The 22,990-nt window shown below is 49.7% G+C and overlaps 1 protein-coding gene across 2 annotated transcripts in view; it reads left to right on the top strand.

Moving 5' to 3' along the window:
- TP53I11 (tumor protein p53 inducible protein 11) overlaps positions 1-22,990 on the top strand; it is a 466,547-nt gene that overhangs the window by 410,344 nt on the left and 33,213 nt on the right. For both annotated transcript variants that reach the window (XM_078684361.1, XM_078684362.1), the window contains exons 4-5: positions 15,740-15,798; positions 20,621-20,669. In XM_078684361.1, coding sequence (XP_078540487.1) covers positions 15,740-15,798; positions 20,621-20,669 — 108 coding nt within the window. The remainder of the gene's footprint in view (positions 1-15,739; positions 15,799-20,620; positions 20,670-22,990) is intronic.

The raw sequence follows: 22,990 nt of genomic DNA, 5'->3' as shown, positions 1-22,990 counted from the left end.
AGCGGTTCAACCGCACGCTCAAAGGGATGATTGGGGGGTTGGAAGAGCCCCTCCGTCGCCAGTGGGATGTGCTACTACCGTGCCTTCTCTTTGCCTACCGAGAAGTCCCCCAGAAGTCCCTCGGCTTCAGCCCTTTCGAACTCTTGTATGGACACCCGGTGCGAGGCCCGCTCAGCCTAGTCAAAGAAGGCTGGGAAATGCCCCCTCTAAAGAACCCTCCAGATGTTTTCAAGTACCTCCTAACCCTCCGCAACCAGACCAGAAGGTTCAGAGAGATGGCAAAAGCAAACCTGGAGGCCAGTCAGGAGGACATGAAAAGGTGGTACGATAGAAATGCATCCTCCATCGAATTTGAACCCGGTCAACAAGTGTGGGTAATGTCTCCCACCGAACCATGCGCCCTGCAAGACAAATGGACGGGGCCCTTCAAAGTAATCGAGCGCAAGAGCCCTGTCACCTATCTCATCGATATGGAATCTTCCCGAAACCCTCTCCGGGTCCTCCACGCTAATAGACTGAAACCCCACTTTGTACGCTCCGAACTCAGCCTCCTGATGGCAACCGACAATGGAACCGAGGAGGACTCCGAACCCCTCCCTGACCTCCTACGGTCACGGGAGAAGGACGGCTCCGTGGACGGGGTCCGACTCTCGGAGGCCCTCACCCTGGAACAGCGCCAAGGCTGCCGAGTCCTCCTGCTACAGTTCTCCACCCTGTTCTCCCTCACCCCAGGGGTCACCCCCTGGTGCTTACACGACGTGGACACGGGAGACAGTCCCCCTATCCGCCATCGGGCCTACCGCGTACCAGATCGGGTACGGGCCTGCATCCAAGAGGAGGTGGCCAAGATGCTCACCCTCGGGATCATCGAGCCCTCAGACAGCCCCTGGGCCAGCCCAGTGGTACTGGTCCCCAAAGCGGCCGCCCCCGGCACCACGCCGGAGCTCCGGTTCTGCGTCGACTACCGGGGCTTGAATGCGGTCACCAGAACAGACGCACACCCCATCCCCCGAGCAGATGAACTAATCGACCGCATGGGAGCTGCCCGCTACCTCAGCATCTTCGACCTGACAGCGGGCTACTGGCAGATCGGTCTCACACCCCGGGCCCAAGAACGATCTGCATTCTCTACCCCGGATGGCCACTATCACTTCAAGGTCATGCCATTCGGCATGAAGAATGCCCCAGCAACCTTTCAGCGGCTAGTAAACCAGGTCCTGGCAGGACTCGAAGGATTCAGCGCCGCCTACCTGGACGATATCGCTGTGTACAGCCACCACTGGTCCGACCACCTCCACCACCTCCGAGAGGTGCTACAGGTCCTCCAACGAGCTGGCCTCACGATCAAGGCCAGCAAATGCCAAATTGGCCAGGGGTCCGTGACCTATCTCGGGCACCAGGTGGGAAGCGGTCTGGTGGCCCCTCTGCAACTCAAGATCGCGGCCATCCAGTCGTGGCAGTCCCCCATCACCCAGACCGAGGTCCGCGCCTTCTTGGGACTCACGGGCTACTACCGACGGTTCGTGAGGGACTATGGCAGCATCGTAGGGCCCCTCACGGAACTCACCTCCAAAAACCACCCAAAGAAGGTCAACTGGACCCCAGACTGTCAAGCGGCCTTCGAGAAGCTGAAGGCCGCCATGTGCTCCGCCCCGGTGCTCCAGGCCCCCGACTACAGTCGGGAATTTATCGTCCAAACAGATGCCTCCGACCATGGCGTTGGGGCAGTCCTTTCCCAGCTGAACCCCGAAGGACTTGACCAGCCAGTGGCTTTCATCAGCAGACGGCTCCTGGCCCGAGAACGACGCTGGAGCACCATCGAGAGGGAGGCCTTCGCCGTGGTGTGGGCCCTCAAAAAGCTCCGGCCTTATCTCTTCGGCACCCACTTCCGGGTCCAGACCGATCATCGACCCCTGCAATGGCTCATGCAGATGCGGGGGGAAAACCCGAAACTACTACGTTGGTCCATCTCCCTGCAGGGGATGGACTTCACTGTGGAACATCGACCCGGCCAGGACCACGCCAACGCGGATGGCCTGTCCCGCTTTTTCCGCCTCGACGAGGAGAGTCCCCAAGAAGATGGGTGACTCTCCCCGCCTTCAGCTGGGGGGGACGCATGTTGGACAGGCCACATGAAGGGCTCGCTCCCTCCCCGCAGGACAGGGCCCGGGCCACCGTCAGCACCATTGCCCGGCCCAGCCGCCATCTTGGACACGGCACCACGCGGCCGCGCGGCCTCAGCCCGACCCCAACCCTGGGCCTGGCCAGGCCCCGACATCCCGGCACCACCCTCCACCCAGGAGGTGAACGGCCCACTTGGCAGGTCAATGGGAGTACGAAGTGTCGACGGCTCTCCCCCGCCAGGTGCCGAGCACCCCCAGCCTCCTCGGGCGCTGGCTCCACCCCCCTGCTGGGTGTCTGGACTCCCTCATCCCAGACCTCCCGACCTCCAAGAGCGAGGGTCCGGACATCAAAGGGCGCCAGACCTATAACTGAGGCAGCCCCAGGACAGGAAGGCAGTTGTATCCTGGAGTCGAGAGACACCGCGACGAACTCATCCTTGACGGACTGTTGGCGCTGCCACAGCCCTGCCTTGTGAACTATTGTCCTGCCTGCTGGCGCTGCCGCGGCCCTCTGCAACCTTCATCCTCGTGGGACCTGCTGGCGCTGCCGCGGCCCTTTGCAACCTGCATTCTCGTGGGACCTGCTGGCGCTGCCGCGGCCCGTTGTAACCTTCATCCTCGTGGGACCTGCTGGCGCTGCCGCGGCCCGTTGCAACCTGCATTCTCGTGGGACCTGCTGGCGCTGCCGCGGCCCGTTGTAACCTCCATCCTCGTTGGGACCTGCTGGCGCTGCCGCGGCCCGTGCCACCTACGACCTCTTCGGGACCTGCTGGCGCTGCCGCGGTCTGACCCATCCGAACACCGAGCTCGAGGATTGTGAGCTATCACCGTTACACACCCGTACCCGTGGGTACCAAGACTGTCCCGCTACCCCCTTCCCGTACTAGAGACTAGAATTGAGAGGATCATCGTGTCCTGATCGCCCTGTATCGTACCACTCTACTACCCGAAGTGCCTATAAAAGGTGTTACCATAAGCTTTGTGTGGTGTCCATCTGTGGGGGGGAAGTTACCGGTCTGTGCGATCACTCTGCTCGGCCGACCCTCCAGGTCCCCGTCTAACATGTGCGGTGAGAGTGAGCGCCTGAGAGTGCTGGTCTGGGCCACACAGAGGGCAGCTCAGGAGGACATTTGATGAAATGAGTCAACGACATGAGTACGGTCTGCCCAGACGAGAGATATCAGCCAATGCAATGTAAGAGACGACGGACTAGCACGGCAGGTCACAGCATGTTGTCTCCATAATGTTGTTCTGTTAGACATGTCAAAGTATTTCACCTGACTGAGTTTCCCTAACATCCTCTGCGGTTTATAATTTGTTGTTCACCGCCCTCAGTGAGTTCATCTCCCCCTCATTGTAATTTATGATTGAGCCCTAAAGAAGCAGTGTAAACTACATGAATTATATTTTCTAAAAAGTTTTGTATGTATTTGTAACTTGGTATACTGTCTTTGAGATTAATCACTCAATGAGCATCATCTTAATGCCCACTTAATGCCCACTTACGCCTACTTTGCACACTAAAGGTATATGTTTAATGAATAGAGATCAATAAATATATATCAGAAATGTTGGATTTAATTGTTGATCAGACATCACTTAAGATTGCTCCCCACACTTTATTACTACTATTAGAATGTAGATTGTCAATGGGGTTTTGCCTCTTCTGATGGACTGAGGTGTAGAGTGGACAGGATCTCTGCAAAGAGTCGAGGGCAGGACTTGTTCATAGATTCTAAAGAAGCTGCAGGATGATTTGTGATTGAATTTGGGTAATTTAAAGTGCAGGATGGCGAGGGGTGCTGCCTGGTGATGGCTTCCGTCATTTTGGAAGAGTGAGGAATGAGGGTGCTGGGGATAAATAGGACATGGCCCTCGGTATTGCTGAGTTGTGAGGGATTGCAGTGGGAGAGGAGAGAATCATGGGAGTTTGTTATGGCTTAGCCTACAACAAAGCCGGTAGTGGTTGTGTCATCTATGTGAATTAGGCTCTTAGAGGTGAAGATATTGTGATTGGATGGCAAAAGGGCCCTCTACATGATTCTGGAAAGAATGCTACCCTGTCCAGGATGTAATGTGTTGCCCCCCCACCCCAGTACACATGACAATCATGCATGTGGTCTATGGTCTATTTTGAAAGGAATGTCCCCCAGAGCGGACTCTGAGGTTGGAGGGTGCACCACGTGCACTCACCTTGCACAACATTGCGCACTGTCCTTTTTCTGGGCTGTAGAGGATGGATAGTGGTAGCAGTGATACTGATTTTAGTTAGTCGTGCAGCCCTTTTACCCATCACTTGCTAGGGGGAGGATCTACCCGCATCTCCCAGATTTTTCAATTCTCTGCCAAGCCCTACAACCAGGTCCTCCGCCCATCCGTGTGCAAGATAAGTAGTGCATATGCGTAACCTACACAGGTGCACATGAAGTATGTGTGGTACAGACAGGCTTCCATTTTGGATGTGTACAAATCCTATTGTACCTAAGGTGGAGGAAGATGAAGAGAGCCAAATGGGTTATATAAACTGGAGGTGCTTTCAGACATTTCAGTTTTTTTTTTAGTTGGCCAGACTGAAGAGTTTTAGGAGAAGAGAGGTTGGGCCCCTCTAAAAGCAGTCCCTTTGCCCTTTCTTTGCCTCGTGGTAGAGTGACTTCTACTGTTAACATGCAGCCACATATCCTAATAGCCCAGCTTGGGGTTTCCTCTGAGTGGAACCTCTCAGCTCCACCCCAAGTCCCTGCTCCATCTTTTGACCGACTGTGACTTGGTCAGTTTGCGTGGAAATGACATTACATAACCTTCCTGAACTGGTCACAGAACTACACAACAGGAATGCACAGAGCATATCTGGAACTTGGGTGAGACAGAAACTTCCAATCAGTGTGTGTCAAGGTTTCCTTACTAGAGGCCTGGGGTCTCACACCAGGAGCAAGAGTTAGAATCCAGGGCTGGGATACTGTCCACCAAGTCCCCTTGACTGGTTCAGTAGCAGACGCTGGGGACAATCTGAGTAGCCCCAGCCTGCCCGGAGGGGGTCTGCACCCACCTTAAAGGGAGAGAGCAGACTGACTGCTCAGAAGGGGCAGTGGAGGAGGCACTGCTGAATGAAGATGCTGCTCAGAGGAAACAATGACTGCAAGGCGTTCAGGTGTTGCGCACCTTCGGCACCGCTACAACATGGCACTGTACCCAAGCATTTCTGTCTTCTTTGTAGTTTGTATTGATTATTGTGTATTATATATGTCTATGTAGGTCATATTGTGTTCACATGATGTTATGTGCAGTCTTCATACATTTTTAGTTTGTTTTGCTAAGCTTTTTTCTCCTCTGTCGTTGTGTATAATGTAATTCATTGTTCATCATCTACACTTTTGTGGGGCTCTTTTCATGTTGAAATATTTATCATATTTTTATAAACCCTTGTGATATCTGAACATGAAGTGATTTATATGAAATCTTTGATAATACATTTCGACAATTGATTGGTCTATGGGATGTGTATGTTTGGATGTATTACTGTTAGACCCGGCTTCCTGGGCACCAGGGCACTCAGGGGTAACTGCGCTCCAATCGCATCAACTGGAGTGTTCCCTCACTGATGTCCTGGGGCCTCAGTACTAAAGGACCCAAAACTGGATAACCAAGTACTCCTCTCCAGCACTTGACTCTCTCAGGGTAGAGAGACAGAGCAGTCCAATGCTTACTCAAGGAGGTGAGGTGGGGTTAGACATCCAGAATACAGTGTAAACCGTACCACCAGCTGATAAACTTAATGTCCAGTCAGTGCTTTACTTTTTATAAAAGAAAAGTACTTTAATACACATAAGATAAATATTCTACACATAAAACTAGGATAAACAGTGAAAACCAGAAGTCTCTACAACACTCTGGGGCAGAGTTCTGACCCCAAACAGTATTATAGCGCCTAGACGCCAAGCACTATAAAAACACAGTTAACATGAAAACACACAGTAAGCATTGCATATTACAGATCATGTTACACAGGGCTGCTCTAATTCACTAGAGCCTTGACACCAAACTTTGTATTGAAAGGATATAGTTTCATCATATAATGCGAAGTCAAATGGTCGTGATCGGCCCCATAACCCCCCACCCAAAGCAACAGAAGTGCCCTCCCATTGTGAGTGAGGACACCGCTCTAGTGGTGTCAGGAATCTGATCAAAGGTGCCAGATGTCTTGGCACAGTTTACTGGAGTCCCACTAGTCCAGTAGCCACTGGCTAGCTGAAGGAAGGTAGTGGCTGGACAGAGTGCCAGTTCACCCTGATACCCTCAGATTTCACAAAAAGAAAGGTGGGCTCTGCTTCACTGGCCTCTCTTCCCAGTTACTGCTTGTACAGGCTCCCACAGCGCAAGGGAGGAGCCTAGAGGGGATTTGATCTCACCTACAAAGACTAGAATCAAGCATCCTCCTCTCTCTCTGGCTCTCGTCATGTGCTGCAAGCTTCTTTCCCCCAGCCTCTGTGCTGTAAGCTTCCTTCCCACACCTTTGGTGATGTGCCGCAAGCTTCCTTCCCACACTGGGCAGCTGTCTGTAATTTCCTTGGTCCAAAGCGAACGCTCTTCCAAGCCTCACAAACAGCTGGTCTGTAATGTTGCCTTCCTTCCAGACCGCAGTGAACAGAGTCTTATCTCTGTCTTCACACCGCGGGGTTGCGGCTGGTAACTGTCCGAGGGCTCTGGTGTGGCCACTCCACAGTCATAGACCAGTCTTGAACAACAGCTGACCACTCAGGCCAGACTTTTATCACCTCTGATTGATAGGCTCATCCAATCAGAGAGTCTGCTACTTTTTACACCTCCAATCACAGACTATTCACCGCGTGTTCAATGCATGGGTAAAGCATGTAGCAGGTCGTGTTCTGGTATCAGGCTGCGCCACCCTCTAGAGAGGAATTTTAATTAACTCCAGCCCAGGAGGCCCTGACAAGTGAGGGAGGGTCCTATCCACACAGTTAGTGCAGCTAAACCCAGATAAGAGCTGAGGGTCTCCCACAGCCCACCAGGCCTTTCCAAGGAAATAGGGAGGGGGACGGGGGAGCTGGGATGTCCAGCAGGACAGCTCGCATTCCTCACACTGGCTCAAATCACCATTCTTCCCCAGTACACCCACGGGCTCTCAAACACACATCAGCCAGACAACGGCAACAGGCCCACAGGCGTGGCAAACTGCACAGACTTGGTCAGGAGGGTGCCTAGGGACTCACCCCTCCTGACTATAGATTTATTGCTGCCACCACTGTCAGTCTACCACAGCCATAATAGAGAGGGCAGTAGCCACTCTCTGAAAAATAGGGGTGCACTAGGCATGCCCCCTCGACCTCAGAGCCAAGCTCTAGGGTCTCAATCCAGGTAAACAGGGAGACCCTCAGTGGACATGTACGATTGTCATGCTCACTGAGGTAGGGATCTAGAAACTATACAGTAGCTTTTGAGTGACTTGCCTAGAGATTAGCATAAGGCAGGGGAAGCACTCTCTCCAGAGACATGCAGGAGACTTCCCGTCCCAACAATTACCTTGTTTAGAAAGCAAAATTAGGGAGAAGTTTTTGATGTTTCTCACTGTACTCAAGCAAGGCAGAGAGTGTCTGGTATGAGGCTTGGACATGTCTCCACAGCAGTGTTCACAGTGACAAGCTGAGATCAAGTTTAACCAGAAACTCAACTGGAAGTGGGTTCCCTTGGGAAGAGTAGCACAAAGAAATGCTGCAGCGCTATTACAAGCCAACCCTGTTGGACTCTCCAGAACCAAAAAGTGGCAAGGAAAAGTTAGGACCATCCTGAAGAAGGCCACTGCGGCAACCAGAGGTGGGCAAATGTTTGGTTGAGTCGAGTCGTTTGTAGGTGGTCCAGAGTCAGACTCAAGAAGCAACCCCATGTCCTCGCGCTGCTCCACCTCTGGCACGCTTTGGACAGGGTGGAGCTGCACTGCTGTTACCTATGAGTGGGTTGGAGGTGCTGGGACTTGTCGCATGCTTCAGCGGCTGGGCCAGGTTTGGAGCTTCACTCGGCTGTGGTCCTCAATGTCCTGCATCCCGATATCTGCTGCCAACAGTGATGCAGCAAGCACGGCCTGCCAAGGAGACTGCGCAAACCTACCCAGACAGCAAGCACTGTGTCCTTCATCCCTGAACAAGTGGATAGTGCTTGGAAGGGAACCACCTGTGAGCTACAAGAAGGATCAGTCCCAGAACCTGATAGCACTGAGATCCCATCCTCACAAGGCTACCGGCCAGGAAATGCTTCTTTCGGACACTGTCCCTAATCCCAGTGGAAACCTTTTCCATTAGCACCCAGGACTTTGGCATTTACCTGCAGTAATTCTAGATGTAATTGGATATTGCAATAAAGTATTTGTCTTTTGTTGAACCAGAGTCCCGCCTGCACAACTATTTATGGAGTGTTATTTACTGTTTGTTGAGTTCTGAGTCTCTTACCCTACGCCACCTCCCTGAATAAGTCTTAGAGCCTGAGTTATATTGGATATCTCGTCCGCTGAAATATAAATCCCATTGGATATAATTGAATTTATAGAACTAAGCCAGGCCTTTAGGCTTCTTACCACACACCCCCTAGAGTCAAGTGCTAAAGGGGTGTCCTTGGCGTTCAGTGTTGGGTAATAGTGCAGTTAAACATTGGGGCACCAGGGCTATTTGGCCCTGAATATCACGACCTGAGTCACCCATTACTGCCTCGGGACTGCTGAACAAGTGCTCACACACAGAAATCTTGGCCTCCGAGGCACGCTGTACCTTATTTTTATATATGCAATATTCATTTGCTTTTTGTTCCTTTCAAATTTGGGAGTGTGCATGCAATGCAGGGTAAGGTTTGTCATTTCATCCTTCTTGTGTGGACTTAGGGGTTTGTTTCCTGGATATGAACCTGCTGTTTGATGCTCTGCCTGCAGGACTGGCAGTTGTGGCATAAAGTGACATGAGGCGTGTGGCATTAGGATTATTGCAGTGAAATCCTGCCTGCTCTATGTTAATCCCTGCTGGCCCTGACATATTGAGGCAGAGATAAATTAGGCTTTAATATTCACATGCACTTTCATGATATTACTGAAGGTACAGAAGGTGGTGGACACCAGCCAGAGGTCTTTGCATCTGTGCATTATTAATCTGATCACTGAACATGAAGCCCACGTACTGGAGCTCACAGACGCCTGGTTTGCAGACAACTTGGTTGCCATTCACAACAAGGCTCCCACTGGGCCGATACATATCCATGAAAAGAGAATTAGAGCAGATAAGGAGGACTGATGCCATCACGCCCCAGAGGATACCCCCTCACTCGGATCCGAGACACATCCTACATTCAGGAGGGTCGCCAGGCTCTCCATGTGCGTGGATAACACCAAGGGCCGCATTTATGGCATTTTGGTGTAGGGCTTGCTAAGCTGCCCTACGCAAAGTGAAAAGACAGGAATGCACCAAATTTAAACAACACAGGGCCATATTACCAAGATTAAGCAATATTTATCGCTTAACACGGTTAGCAGCAATATTATTATCGCCGAGCTCCGCCAATTTGTATCGCTACTATCAAGGTTTATCTCAAAAGCGATAAAAATCGGCCGTAATGCATGAATATTGCTGAAAAGTCAGCGATATTCATGCATTACCGGGCTAATGCTCTTAGCCATGTTATCCACCTCCCATTGGATAACATGGCTAAGAACTGCTCAGGGCAGGTGTTAGCTTTTGGAGATAATCGCGCTTAGCACGAATATTTTCAAAAGTACGCCTTTGTAGGTAATAGGAGATAGTGATGTTAGCTACTGTTTACAGTCGCTAACATCTTGGCACGCCCTCTTTGCATATCATTAGTGATAAATATCGCTAACATGCAAAGTGGGGCCCAAGATGATCGCTATCTCCTACTAGCTGTCGCTAACTGGTGTTAGCGACAGCTAGGTAATAGGGCGATAAAATTATCGCCGCTTTAGCGGGAAAATTTCCCGCTAAAGCGGCGATAAGGCCCTTGGTAATATGCCCCACGGTGCCTTCCTGTCCTTTCTTCCTACGCTGGCGCCATTTCTGTACCCTTGCGCCAATGTAGACACCCTTGCACCATAGTGCAAGGCTGCCTCCGTTGCATGTAAAGATACACCTTCCTGCACAAAAACAATCCTACGGGGCGCTTTCCTCTTCGTATTTGTGGTGCAGAAAGCAGCACACATGGAAAGAGGAAAAAACGAAGAGAAACTCACATATTTCTCCTCATTACGCCTTACGTCAGGAGGCGTACAGATTGGGTGCTACCCCAGGTTTACATCACGTTGTAAATCTGGGCAGCGTCTAAATCCATGGATGTTGCATGGGAAAACCCTCTGCTATGCCCATAGAACGCCTCTCAGGCACAGAGTAAAGTGCGGTAGGAATTTGTGCTCTGTCACCTTACTCCTTATTAATGAGGCCTCTCAAAACCACCCCAGGTGGCTCTGTGTGGCTATATAAATCTTTGAGAGCTGTGCTTGATCCATGTACTACTTAACGTGGTGCACAAGTGACACAGGGCTCTCATAAATAAGCCCCCAAATCTTACTGCGTTACAGTAGTCGATTGCACTTTAATGTACAAAACTCACTCTGACAACACTGTTTAGCTAGGCAAACACCCACAAAAAAGTGCCATAGGAAGTGTACAGAATAAGAGAATGCAATTCATTCATTCACACCCAGAGACCGGAAGACTCTTCCCAACTAAAAGACAACCAGGACTTAGGTTCTGGTTGTTTCCCAACTTTAACGCATAATGATGGAATCCCACACTCACCCAGATCTTGAGCATGTGCCGAGAGGCCCCTGAAACAGATATCCATTGGCGGTAGACTGATTTGTGCGCCTCCTGAAGGGTAGGGTCCCCTGCAGGTGCCTGTGTTATGCCCCTGGAGGAGACAAATTGCCACGTGGTCGCTATCTTTGAGATCCACCTGAGTCTGGAAGAGCATCCTCCAGGCGGCAGCCTGCAGCATCATCCATCTTTGCACGCGTAGCGTGATCACACCCACCCACATTAGAAACCAACTGACTGGTCTACAAGAGAACTCTTGTTCCCCGGCATTGTCAGACTGGAAGTCCGAAATTGAACAAGGACAACAAACACGACTACCCGTATTACAGATAGAGCGCACTGTCCTTGTTTGCACCATGGAACAACTTTAAAGAGGTGTGTCGGGCGCAAACAGGGACATTGTGATCTGTTGCATTGCAGCCTGTTTCAATTAAAGGTGCAGTACAACCTCGACCCCGCACGTGCCCTGGGGGCAACACATTCAGTGAATTATAAAGCAGCTGTTTACAAGCCACTCCGTGTTTCACAGTGCTGGCGCAGAGACAAAATGATTCCCACATTTGCATGGAGCCACAACCCAATGCAAATGAGTGAAAGCCCTCTAGAGATAGTTCTTGCGCTACATGTGCACCAGTGCTATCAGTATTAACGAAGGGTCTGCACAAACTGCAGCCCCTTCTGTAATACTATAGCGCCTTGGGTGCGCTTTGTGGGCACACATGTCCTGAGCATTAAACCACTAATACTTAGAATATGAACCAAGGACACACAAGGACACAAAGTGTGCACAATGTTAATCAAATCATTAAACCAACAAGTCCTACTAAGGATATATCCAACCTGAGCTACCAGTCTAGCATCTCAGTCAGCGGTACACTGTGAACGGCCACGATGGATCCCTCCTGATGTATGATCTGCTCGACCTCCAGGACATGATCTACTCCCACCACGATGGATCCCTCCTGATGTATGATCTGCTCGACCTCCAGGACATGATCTACTCCTACCACGATGGATCCCTCCTGATGTATGATCTGCTCGACCTCCAGGACATGATCTACTCCCACTACGATGGATCCCACAGCTCCTCGTTTTTTAATATTAAATTATATAATATATTCAAATGTGTAGATACTTAATTTTTTAAAAATTTATATTAGCATCATTCCTTCGGGATTTTATTTTAAGTGTTAACTTCTATTACTCTCAATGAGAGAGTGCTGCAGTATTAGTGATTGGCCAAGTGCGGTTCTGGCCTTAGAACGGTTTCTTTTTGGCAGTAGTAACTTACACTTCTTAAGTTGGCTTTACCCACTGTTTGTTTTTAGGGGAGGAGTCATGTCAATCTGAACTTTTGATTACCTTTACATTGATATTTCGTGATTCGCCAATGCAATACAGTTACTTAAAATTGCAAGAGTAAACTTACGCGTAAATAACTCATGTGCAAGTCACCTTTGTGAATAATCCTGTACGCTACTAACATAGCTATAAAATACTTTCAAACATGTATTCTTTCATGTCTCTGCACAACTGAGTTTATTACTGTGTTGTACAGGTGTACGTATTTAGCTCCTCTGCAGGCAGGCGCTAGAGGTAGTAGTGTCAGTAGTAATATTTCACAGGTGTTGGGTTGATTGCCACTTTTCACTGTATTGTGAGATCTATGTGATAAATTATCTGTGGATTCAATCATTTAACCAATCAGGCGTTTATAAAGCGCACTACTCACTCGTTAGGGTCCCAAGGCGCTGAGGTTGGGAGGGGGGGCTGCTCCGCTTCAGTTGAAGAGGCAGGACTTGAGGTTCTACCTCAAGGTTTGCAGGTTCAGGGAGCGTCTGATGTTTGCTGGGAGACCGCTCCAGGTCTTGGCTGCAACGAAGGAGAAGGCTTGTCCACCAGCTCTGTTTCTGCGGATGTGGGGGTCTCTGCCAGTGTGAGGTAGTCGGAGCGGAGGTTCCTTTTGGGTACGTGGAAGGAGACTCTCTCGTTGAGGTATTTGGGTCAGATGTTGTGGAGGGCTCTGTAGGCATGGGTGAGAAGTTTGAAGGTCACTCTCTTCTTGACGGGGAGCCAGTGGAGGTCTTGTAAGTGTTGGGTCATGTGTTCGTGTCATGGTGTCCAAAGGACGAGTCTTGCAGCGGCGTTCTGGATGGTTTGGAGCTTGTGCAGCAGGGTTCTTTGATTCCGGCGTAGAGGACGTTGCCGTAGTCCAGTCTGCTGGTTATGAGTGCCTGGGTGACGGTCTTTTTGCATTTGAGGGATATCCATCTGCAGGTCTTTCGGAGGATGCGAAGGCAGTTGCAGCTGGTGGAGGCGACGCAGTTGTTCTGGTGGGTCATGGTGAGGGAGAAGTCCAGGATGATGCCAAGGTTCAAGGCATGGTCTGTACGGATGGGTGGACTCCCGAGCGCAGGGGGCCACCAGGTGTTGTGCCAGGCCAAGTTGGAGGGTCCTAGGATGAGGACTTCGGTCTTCTCCGAGTTGAGCTTCAGGCAGCTGTCCTTCATCCAGCGTGCGATGTCCTTCATTCCTGCCTGGAAGACGACTCTGGTGTCTTCAGGGTTCTTCGAGAGGCAGAGGATGACCTGGGTGTTGGCGGCGTATGAGACTATGCTGAGCCCGTGCTGTCCGACAATGGCGGTGAGGAGGGCCATGTAGATGTTGAAGAGCGTGGGGCTGAGCGACGATCCTTGGAGATACCGCAGTTGATCTCTGTTGGTTCGGAGAGGAAGGGAGGGAGTCTGATACTCTGGGTTCTGTTGGAGAGGAAGGATCGGATCCAGTTGAGGGCGGTTCCTCGTATTCCTGCTTCTTGAAGTCTGGCTGTGAGCGTGCAGTGTGAGATGGGGTCGACGGCTGTGGAGAGGTCTAGTAGGATGAGGGCCACGGTGTGTCCCTGGTCGAGTGGCATGCAGATGTTATTCTTGGCGGCGAGGAGGGCGGTCTCAGTGCTGTGGTTGCTGCGGAATCCAGACTGTGAGGAGTCTAGGATGGAGTTCTCTTCGATGAAGGTGGTCAGCTGCGCGTTTACGAGTCTCTCTGTGACTTTGGCAGCGAAGGGAAGCAGGGAGATGCTTCGGTAGTTTTTCAGGTCTGTCGAGTCGGCCCAGAGCTTCTTGAGGAGGGGCTTGACTTCCGCCCGTTTCCAGTCATCTGGGAAGATGCCAGACTTGAAAGAGGCCTTGATGGTCCATCCTAGTTCGGATGCGTTGCCAGTGGCGGCCCTGTAGTAGATGTGAGGAGGGCAGGGTTCTGTGGGGGCTCCAGAGTGGGTGTTAGTCATGGTCGCGGTGACATGTTCCACAGTGGCGGGATTCCAGGTCATGATGGTCGGACGGTTGTCGATGTTGTAGAGGCGGGTCGTGTCCGGTGTTTGTTCGTTGAAGTTGTCGTACAGGGCCTTGATTTGAGATGGAAGTAGGAGATGAGCTTGTTGCAGAGTTTCTGGGATGGTGTGATGTCCATGGCTTCGCTGGGGGGTTTGGTGAATTGTTGTGTGACGTTGAAAAGTTATTTGGGGTTGGGTTGGATCTTGTTCTTAATGAAGGTCCGCTTGGTGTCCCTTATTTGTTGGTGGTATTCGTTCTGGGCATTCTTGTGGTTGTTCAGGTCTTCCGTGGTCTTACGGTTATTCCAGGTATTCTCGAGGATGTCTGCAGGTGCGTCTGGCTTCTTGGAGTTCAGTGGTGAACCAGGCGGCCTTCGGTGAGAGTTGTTTAGTGGGGTGGTGGAGGGGGATGAGCTTGTCGGTGCAGCTGGAGATCCAGCGGTGGAGTTCTTTGGCTGCAGAGTTGGCATCAGTCGTGGCATTGGGGGGGTCTAGACGAAGGGTGGTGTTGAGGTGTTCCTCTGTGATCTTGCTCCAGTTCCGTCGTGGCGGGCGCGGGGGGTTTGAGTGCGGTGGTGGTATTGAAGGTGAAGTGTATGCAGTGGTGGTCCGTCCACAGGGGCTGCGTGGTGTGGGTGCAGTGTATGTTAGTTCCTCCTGCAAAGATGTGGTCGAGGGTGTGTCCTGCTCTGTGTGCGGGGGTGGTGAATTGTGTCTCTGGACACACTAAATAGCGAGTCTGCTGATCAATAAAAACTTTTCTTTTTTGCTTTGTTTTGCACACGCTTCTAGTTTTCACAATTAACCATTTACCCCAGACGCTCAGGATTTGTCGTTCTCGTTGAAGTGAAAGAGAGGTATGTTTCAGTAATCAGCCTGATGAAAGTTTGAATCACAATAGTTCTATTTTGAGCCACTGGAGGACTCTTTAGTTATGGTGAACTTCTACTGAATGACTCCCTTCCTGCAAAAGGATGTTTTTACAGACTGTCTTTGAAATCTGTCCTCCCTGCGGTTTTCTGTGTCGATGTCTCTAATCTCATTCACACAGTCGAATTTATAGGGGTGAGAATATGACACAATCCAACAGTCTGCATGTAATGATTATCGTTACAGGGCTGTGCAAACCCCGCTGCAGCGTGTACCGTTTTCGCATTACTGCCAGGGTCCCAGTGCTGTCACTAATCTAGACGTGTCTGTCTGATCCCCTCCTGTGAGGGCTTTCTTTCACACTCCTTTGATGCATTTGTGCTGAGTGATAAAGCTACATGTCCCTGAGAGGTCGAGGGAGGGGAGTCTCTGTGCGGGTGTTTGCCTTTCAGTGTGTATTCTCTCGTGCTGTTGGCTTTGACTGGTGCGTTTCTGTTTGCACTGTGTATCTATTGTATCTGACACAAAACCCCCCTTGACCCTTTCATCGATGACCTCTAACCCCTGCTCCTTCTCTTCTCATTCTTCCATTTTAGATCAGCCAGGTGCTGGGCAACGAGATCAAATTTGCTATGCGGGAACCCCTGGGACTCAGGTACGGCCTCTGGAGCGGTTGCTCAGGGTGTGATTGCTTCTGTCTACCTGAGTTTGCTCAGGGTGTGATTACTTCTGTCTGCCTGAGTATGTTCTGCTCTGCACAAGTTGTGCTACCAACATAGCACCATCTCCTGCGGAAGATCAGCTGCCAGATTTATCAAGATATGGACGGGTGCACCTCAACGCAGCGCAACGCGGCAAGACAATCTGTGCCATATTAACCAAGATATGGCGCTTTCTCGCTCTCTCTGTGTCTGGGCCCACTAGTGGCACCCGTATAGGCACCATTGCACCATGGTGACATGGTTCTTGCATTACAGGCAGGATTGTTTTTGTGCAAGAAGGGATAATACCTTCCTAAACAAAATAACCCATAGAGGCTTCCTCAATGATTAGAAATAAAGATTTTTCTGCTTGTTGCGCCTTTGTTAACAAGACATACCATTTTGACATGGGCCAAAAAGCATGAGTGGATGTGTGGGCACACTCGCTCTCCGCCCATGTAACGCCTTCTTGGAGCGGAGTAGAGCAAGCCATCAGCTTGTGCTGCCTTGTTACTCTAGAACTGCCTAGCCACACAGGAATAGGCAAGGTGGCTTTTTGTGACTTGTGAAATTTGACTTATGGATTGCGTTGCCCTTGCGTCACCTTGCGTGACTCATGGGCAACACAATTCTTTGATAAATCTGAGCCCAGGTGTATTACCGGCCTTTCTGTAGATCAACGTGATGAGGACATGTGTTTCACTGCCCAGGCCCCTGCAGCAGGGGCTGCTGGGCTGGGCCAGGGGATGTTGGGGAAGACGAGGTGGTAGGGGTTTGGGGGGAGGGGAGAGAGGCAGAGGGAGGCATATGCTGTACATTGGTAGTCTTTGCCTCTCTACAGATGTAATACTCTGCATCTCTTTATAAGGTTGTGTGTATTTTATTGTGTCACAGCAAAGTTATGCACAGTTGGCAAATTTAGTAAAAGCTTCAACCGTGGGTGAACATTTCCCACAAAACAAGACAACATTGTCAGCCACGAGAACCAATGCATGACCAGAACACATTATGGATGATTCGTCATTATTTCACTCTAGGTATTTATTGAAGTAAAAACTCATAAAAAGCCCCCGTAAAAAACATATAGACTTTTAAAAAACGTGCAGTGTAGAGTATATGCTCTTGGAGTAGTGAACGCAGGCGCTCTCATAGGGCCATTGCTGTCTCAGCCTCTTCTACAAATGCTCACCGTGGGGCAAAAGGACTGAGTGGCACATTTAGAGTATCGCTAGTGTTCAGGCGCACTGCTCGAACAGGCTGGAGCAATCACTAGTGTTAAGATCTACTGCTCGAACTAGTGGGACTATTACTAGCATTCACATCTACTGCTCGTACAGGGCGGAGCTATCACTAGTGTTCAGATCTACTGCTAGGGCAGGCAGGAGCTATCACTAGTGTTCAGATCTACTGATAGGACAGGCTAGAGCTATCACTAGTGTTCAGATCTACTGCTAGGACAGGCTGGAGCTATCACTCGTGTTCAGCTCTACTGATAGGACAGGCTGGAGCTATCACTAGTGTTTAGATTTACTGCTCGAACAGGCTGGAGCTATCACTAGTGTTCAGCTCTACCTCTAGGACATGCTTGAGCTATCACTAGTGTTTAGATTTACTGCTCGAACAGGCTGGAGCTATCACTAGTGTTCAGCTCTACTGCTAGGACAGGTTGGAGCTATCACTAGTGTTCAGATCTACTGCTAGGGCAGGTAGGAGCTATCACTAGTGTTCAGATCTACTGCTAAGAAATGCTGGAGCTATCACTAGTGTTTAGATCTACTGCTAGGACAGGCTAGAGCTATCGCTAGTGTTCAGATCTACTGCTAGGAAAGGCTGGAGCTATCCCTCGGGTTCAGCTCTACTGCTAGGACAGGCTGGAGCAATCCCTAGTGTTCAGCTCTACCTCTAGGACATGCTTGAGCTATCACTAGTGTTCAGATTTACTGCTCGGACAGGCTAGAGCTATCTCTAGTGTTCAGCTCTACTGCTAGGACAGGTTGGAGCTATCACTAGTATTCAGATCTACTGCTTGGACAGACTATAGCTAGCACTAGTGTTCAGAGCTCCTGCTTGGACAGGCTACAGCTAGCATTAGTGTTCATATATCCTGCTTGGACAGGCTACAGGTAGTATTAGGGTTAAGAACTACTGCTAGGACAGACTGGAGCTATCACTAGTGTTCAGATCTACTGCTAGGACAGGCTGGAGCTATCACTAGTGTACTGCTCGAACAGGTGGGAGCTATAACTAGTGTTCGGATCTACTGCTAGGACAGGTTGGAGATATCACTAGTGTACAGCTCTACTGCTTAATCAGACCGGAGCTGTCACTAGTGTTCAGATCTACTGCTCGAACAGGCCGGCACTATCACTAGTGTTCAGATCTACTGCTCAAACAGGCTGGGGTTATCACTAGTGTTCAGCTCTACTGCTAGGACAGGCTGGAGCTATCACTTATGTTAAGATATACTGCTAGGACAGTCTGGAGCTATCACTAGTGTTCAGCTCTACTGCTAGGACAGGCTGGGGTTATCACTAGTGTTCAGCTCTACGGCTAGGACAGGCTGGAGCTATCACTAGTGCTCAGCTCTACTGCTAGGACAGGCTGGAGCTATCACTAGTATTCAGATGTACTGCTTGGACAGGCTACATCTAGCACTAGTGTTCATATATCCTGCTTGGACAGGCTACAGGTAGTATTAGGGTTAAGATCTACTGCTAGGGCAGGCTGGAGCTATCAATAGTGTTCAGCTCTACTTCTAGGACAGGCTGTTGCTATCACTAGTGTTGAGTTTTACTGCACAAACAGTCTGGAGCTATCACTAGTGTTCAGCTCTACTGCTAGGACAGGCAGGAGCTATCACTAGTGTTGAGTTGTACTGCACAAACAGTCTGGAGCTATCACTAGTGTTCAGCTCTACTGCTAGGACAGGCAGGAGCTATCACTAGTGTTGAGTTGTACTGCACAAACAGTCTGGAGCTATCACTAGTGGTCAGCTCTACTGCTAGGACAGGCCAGAGCTATCACTAGTGTTCAGCTCTACTGCTAGGACAGGCTTGAGCTATCACTAGTGTTGAGATGTACTGCACAAACAGTCTGGAGCTATCACTAGTGGTCAGCTCTACTGCTAGGACAGGCCAGAGCTATCACTAGTGTTCAGCTCTACTGCTAGGACAGGCTGGAGCTATCACTTGTATTCAGATCTACTGCGAGGACAGGCTGGAGCTATCACTAGTGTTCAGGTGTACTGCTAGGACAGGCTGGGGCTAGCAGACTGTTTGTGCAGTACATTTCAACACTAGTGATAACTAGTGTTGAAATGTACTGCACAAACAGTCTAGAGCTATCGCTAGTGTTCAGCTCTGCTGGCAGGCTAGAGCTATCACTAGTGTTGAGATGTACTGCACAAACAGTCTGGAGCTATCGCTAGCGTACAGCTCTACTGGCAGGCTGGAGCTATCACTAGTGTTGAGATGTACTGCACCAACAGTCTGGAGCTATCACTAGCGTACAGCCATACTGGCAAGCCGGAGCTATCACTAGTGTTGAGATGTACTGCTACGACAGGCTGAAGCTATCACTAGTGTTCAGCTCCACTGGTAGGACAGGCCGGAGCTATCACTAGTGTTCAGCGCTACTGCTTGGACAGACTGGAGCTATCATTAGTGTTAAAATCTACTGCTGGGACAGGCTGGAACTATCACTAGTGTTCAGGTGTACTGCTAGGACAGGCCAGAGAAAATCACTAGTGTTCCGGTCTACCTACTGCTAGGACAGGCTGGAGCTATCACTAGTGTTCAGCTCTACTGCTAGGACAGGCTGGAGCTATCACTAGTATTCAGATCTACTGCTAGGAAAGGCTGGAGCTATCACTAGTGTTCACATCTACTGCTGGGACAGGCTGGAGCTATCACTAGTTTTCAGCTCTACTGCTAGGACAGGCTGGAGCTATCACTAGTGTTCAGCTCTACTGCTAGGACAGGCTGGAGCTATCACTAGTGTTCAGGTGTACTGCTAGGACAGGCTGGAGCTATCACTAGTGTTCAGCTCTACTGGTAGGACAGGCTGGAGCTATCACTAGTGTTCAGCTCTACGCTAGGACAGGCTGGAGCTATCACTAGTGTTCAGCTCTACTGCCAGGACAGACTGGAGCTATCACTAGTGTTCAGCTCTACTGCAAGGACAGGCTGGAGCTATCACTAGTTTTCAGCTCTACTGCTAGGACAGGCTGGAGCTATCACTAGTGTTAAGCTCTACTGATAGGACAGGCTGGAGCTATCACTAGTGTTCAGCTCTATTGCTAGGACAGGCTGGAGCTATCACTAGTGTTCAGCTCTACTGCTAGGACAGGCTGGAGCTATCACTAGTGTTCAGCTCTACTGCTAGGACAGGCTGGAGCTATCACTAGTGTTCAGCTCTACTGCTAGGACAGGCTGGAGCTATCACTAGTGTTCAGCTCTACTGGTAGGACAGGCTGGAGCTATCACTAGTGCTCAGCTCTACTGCTAGGACAGGCTGCAGATGTGCCTTACATTGATATCTAAGATTGCCTCTGTATTGATGTCTGTCATGATTCTCACAAGACCTCTTGTTCTCTCTGTTTCAATGTGTCCAAAATGTTTCACTTTCCCCTTCTTTCGTCTCTCTATTGTGGCTTAGTGCATGTTATTCAACCTGATCTTGTGTTTTGCCACTGTGGGGGGTCTACTGCTTGTCTAATGATACTGTTTTATTCTTCTATTCTGATGTCTCTCACTCTTATCCTGGTCTCATCCATAGGTTATGGCAGTTCGTCTCTGCGGTCATGTTTACAGGTGTTGCACTCATGGTAAGCAATCATTGCCCACCCTTTGATATCTTCAGTTTGCCTTTGACTTTTGTTTCTACACCATGCATGTTGGAAGTGTTGGGGGAAGAGAGCAGTGACCTCACGTCCCCACCCGCTCCTCTAATGTGGCTCCTTTGGGGCTTTCACCGCTGCTCTGAAGTCCCCAAATCTCTCCAAGTAGTCAATAGTGGCCTCCAAACATGTTCCACAGAAGCCCTCTGGCTACCCAGAAGGACCCCCAGATTCTGTTTGTACTTGTTGTCTTAAGTGTCCTCTTCCTGCACCAGGATGTAGTGGATACCTGGGTTTATTGAAGAACAAAAGAAACACTCGTCTGTCCCATCCCCATTCAACATAAACTGCTGCTGCTACACGCATCTCACCTTCTCATCATTCCAGTTTCCATTTCTAACATCAAACTTTTGGAGCATGTCATACTAAACACAAGACACCCCCCTTTCCGAACAGTCGGGGCGAAAAAAGAAGCCAAAGGACTACTGATAAAGACATTTCTGCCTTAGCCTGGCACCTTCCTCTGATTCGGGGCTCATACCCGTTGTTCTGTTCCCCAGCCACCTGTTTAATGAATTCTAGATTGTGATCTTTTTTTCACCCTCTGTTATTTACGATATGTTTTCCTTTGCCTCCACTAGATTGTTGGACAATTTTCACTTTGTATTTGTCGTTTAGGTTATTCTGTTTTGAATGCTTTTAACTTGGTGATGCTTTATCTGTAAAGCGCTCTGATACCCTCGGTGGTCAAGTTTGCGCTATATAAAACTTTCAAAATAAATAAATAAATAGAAACAATGGAATGAATGAAAATTCCCACATTTCTATATGTATCAGTAGGTGCCACCATCGGGCATACAAATAAACATATATAATATTGGAACAGACTGTAGCAGTCTCTTACACAGTGACTTCTTTGGGATGACCCTCAGCCTCATTTCTGGATTTGCACAAATCCCCCGCCTGCCGAACCAATCGTGTTGCCTCTCATTTGAATGATATTCTTAGGTTGTGACCAATTAGGCCCCTCCCTCCCCTTCCTAAATAGTTTCCTAACCTTACATGTGCTCATTTTTCCCCTCGACGTTGCATGGCCAACACGCGGCCTTCTCCCAGTGCCAGGAGAGATATCCCTCTTAATGGAATCTCACCCTTCCACCCACCTTGGGACACTTCTGCTCATTCTTACCATCCTTGATAATCCATCCAGCACTAACCTTAGAAGAAAGCACTGACCCCTGCACTAGGATGAGCGGCCGCGCGCCTGTGATACTGTGGGTAAACGTATTGTAGTTCCATAACAATTTATATAGTTCCTCCTTCCAGTTCAACCCACTCCTCAGAATTAATTTATCTCTCTCACCCAACATCAGACTGAATCATTCTACCTGCCCGTTTTCATGCAGGTGATACAAAGCAGTTCCATGGTGGCCATTGGGAACAAAGAACTCCTTCATTTGGCGCGATGTGAAGTGTGGACCGCGGTCGCTCACAATTTCCTCTGAACACCATCTCTTGTACATCATCATGGGCCAGTCACAGCAGCCTACAGGGCAAGGGGTTGGGTGGGAGCCATCACAGGCCACTGCACAGCCACTTACTTTTCTAAGGTGACTTCCTGTCATAGACTGTTAGGAGGGAGCTCTACAGGAGTGACACACCATTCAGTCATTCAGTGCTTTCCAATGACTCCTATTTGGGCTCCAGTCTCAATTTTACTACATGTTTACTTTGAACAGTGAGCATCTCCTTCCTAAATGTTAGTGCAGCCAATCCAGTTATTTTAATGGAATATTTAAGTTGGACCAGAATTCTTTTAATCACTGAACTTTAGGACATTTGACACGCTGAAAACTGCCAGTAGCTTAGAAAGGTTGCCCTTGCCCTAAAGCTGAACACTTCCAGCTTCTCAATGCAAATACCCACCAGCACTTGGTGTGGCAGACACAGCAAACCCTCGCACTTCTGTGCCCCGGTGCTACTGCACCTGCCGCGCTAATGAAAGTTACTGTTTATTCTCATCTATTTCTTCCGCTCGCTCTATCACATTTACTCCCTTTTCAAGATCATCCCCTCCCCAGTAAATCACTTGCCCTCAGTTCTCCCAACCCCTACATTTCCTTCTCTTCGCACCCATTTTCTCCTGCCATCTTTCAAAATATTTCTGCTCACAACTTCACACTGTTCGTGCCCACCTACATGACTCTTATGCTCTTCTATCGCGTTCTTACCTTTTACTCTCTTGATCTGGCACCACTGAGTTCACCCTCAGAACTATTGTATTTCTTTGTTGCTAGTTCAGTCTTATT

The sequence above is a fragment of the Lissotriton helveticus genome, chromosome 3_2 (genome assembly GCF_964261635.1).
Source record: "Lissotriton helveticus chromosome 3_2, aLisHel1.1, whole genome shotgun sequence".
NCBI classification, from domain to species: domain Eukaryota; kingdom Metazoa; phylum Chordata; class Amphibia; order Caudata; family Salamandridae; genus Lissotriton; species Lissotriton helveticus.
Note: the sequence above shows the minus strand (reverse complement) of the source record. Positions and strands in the feature narration are given on the sequence as shown.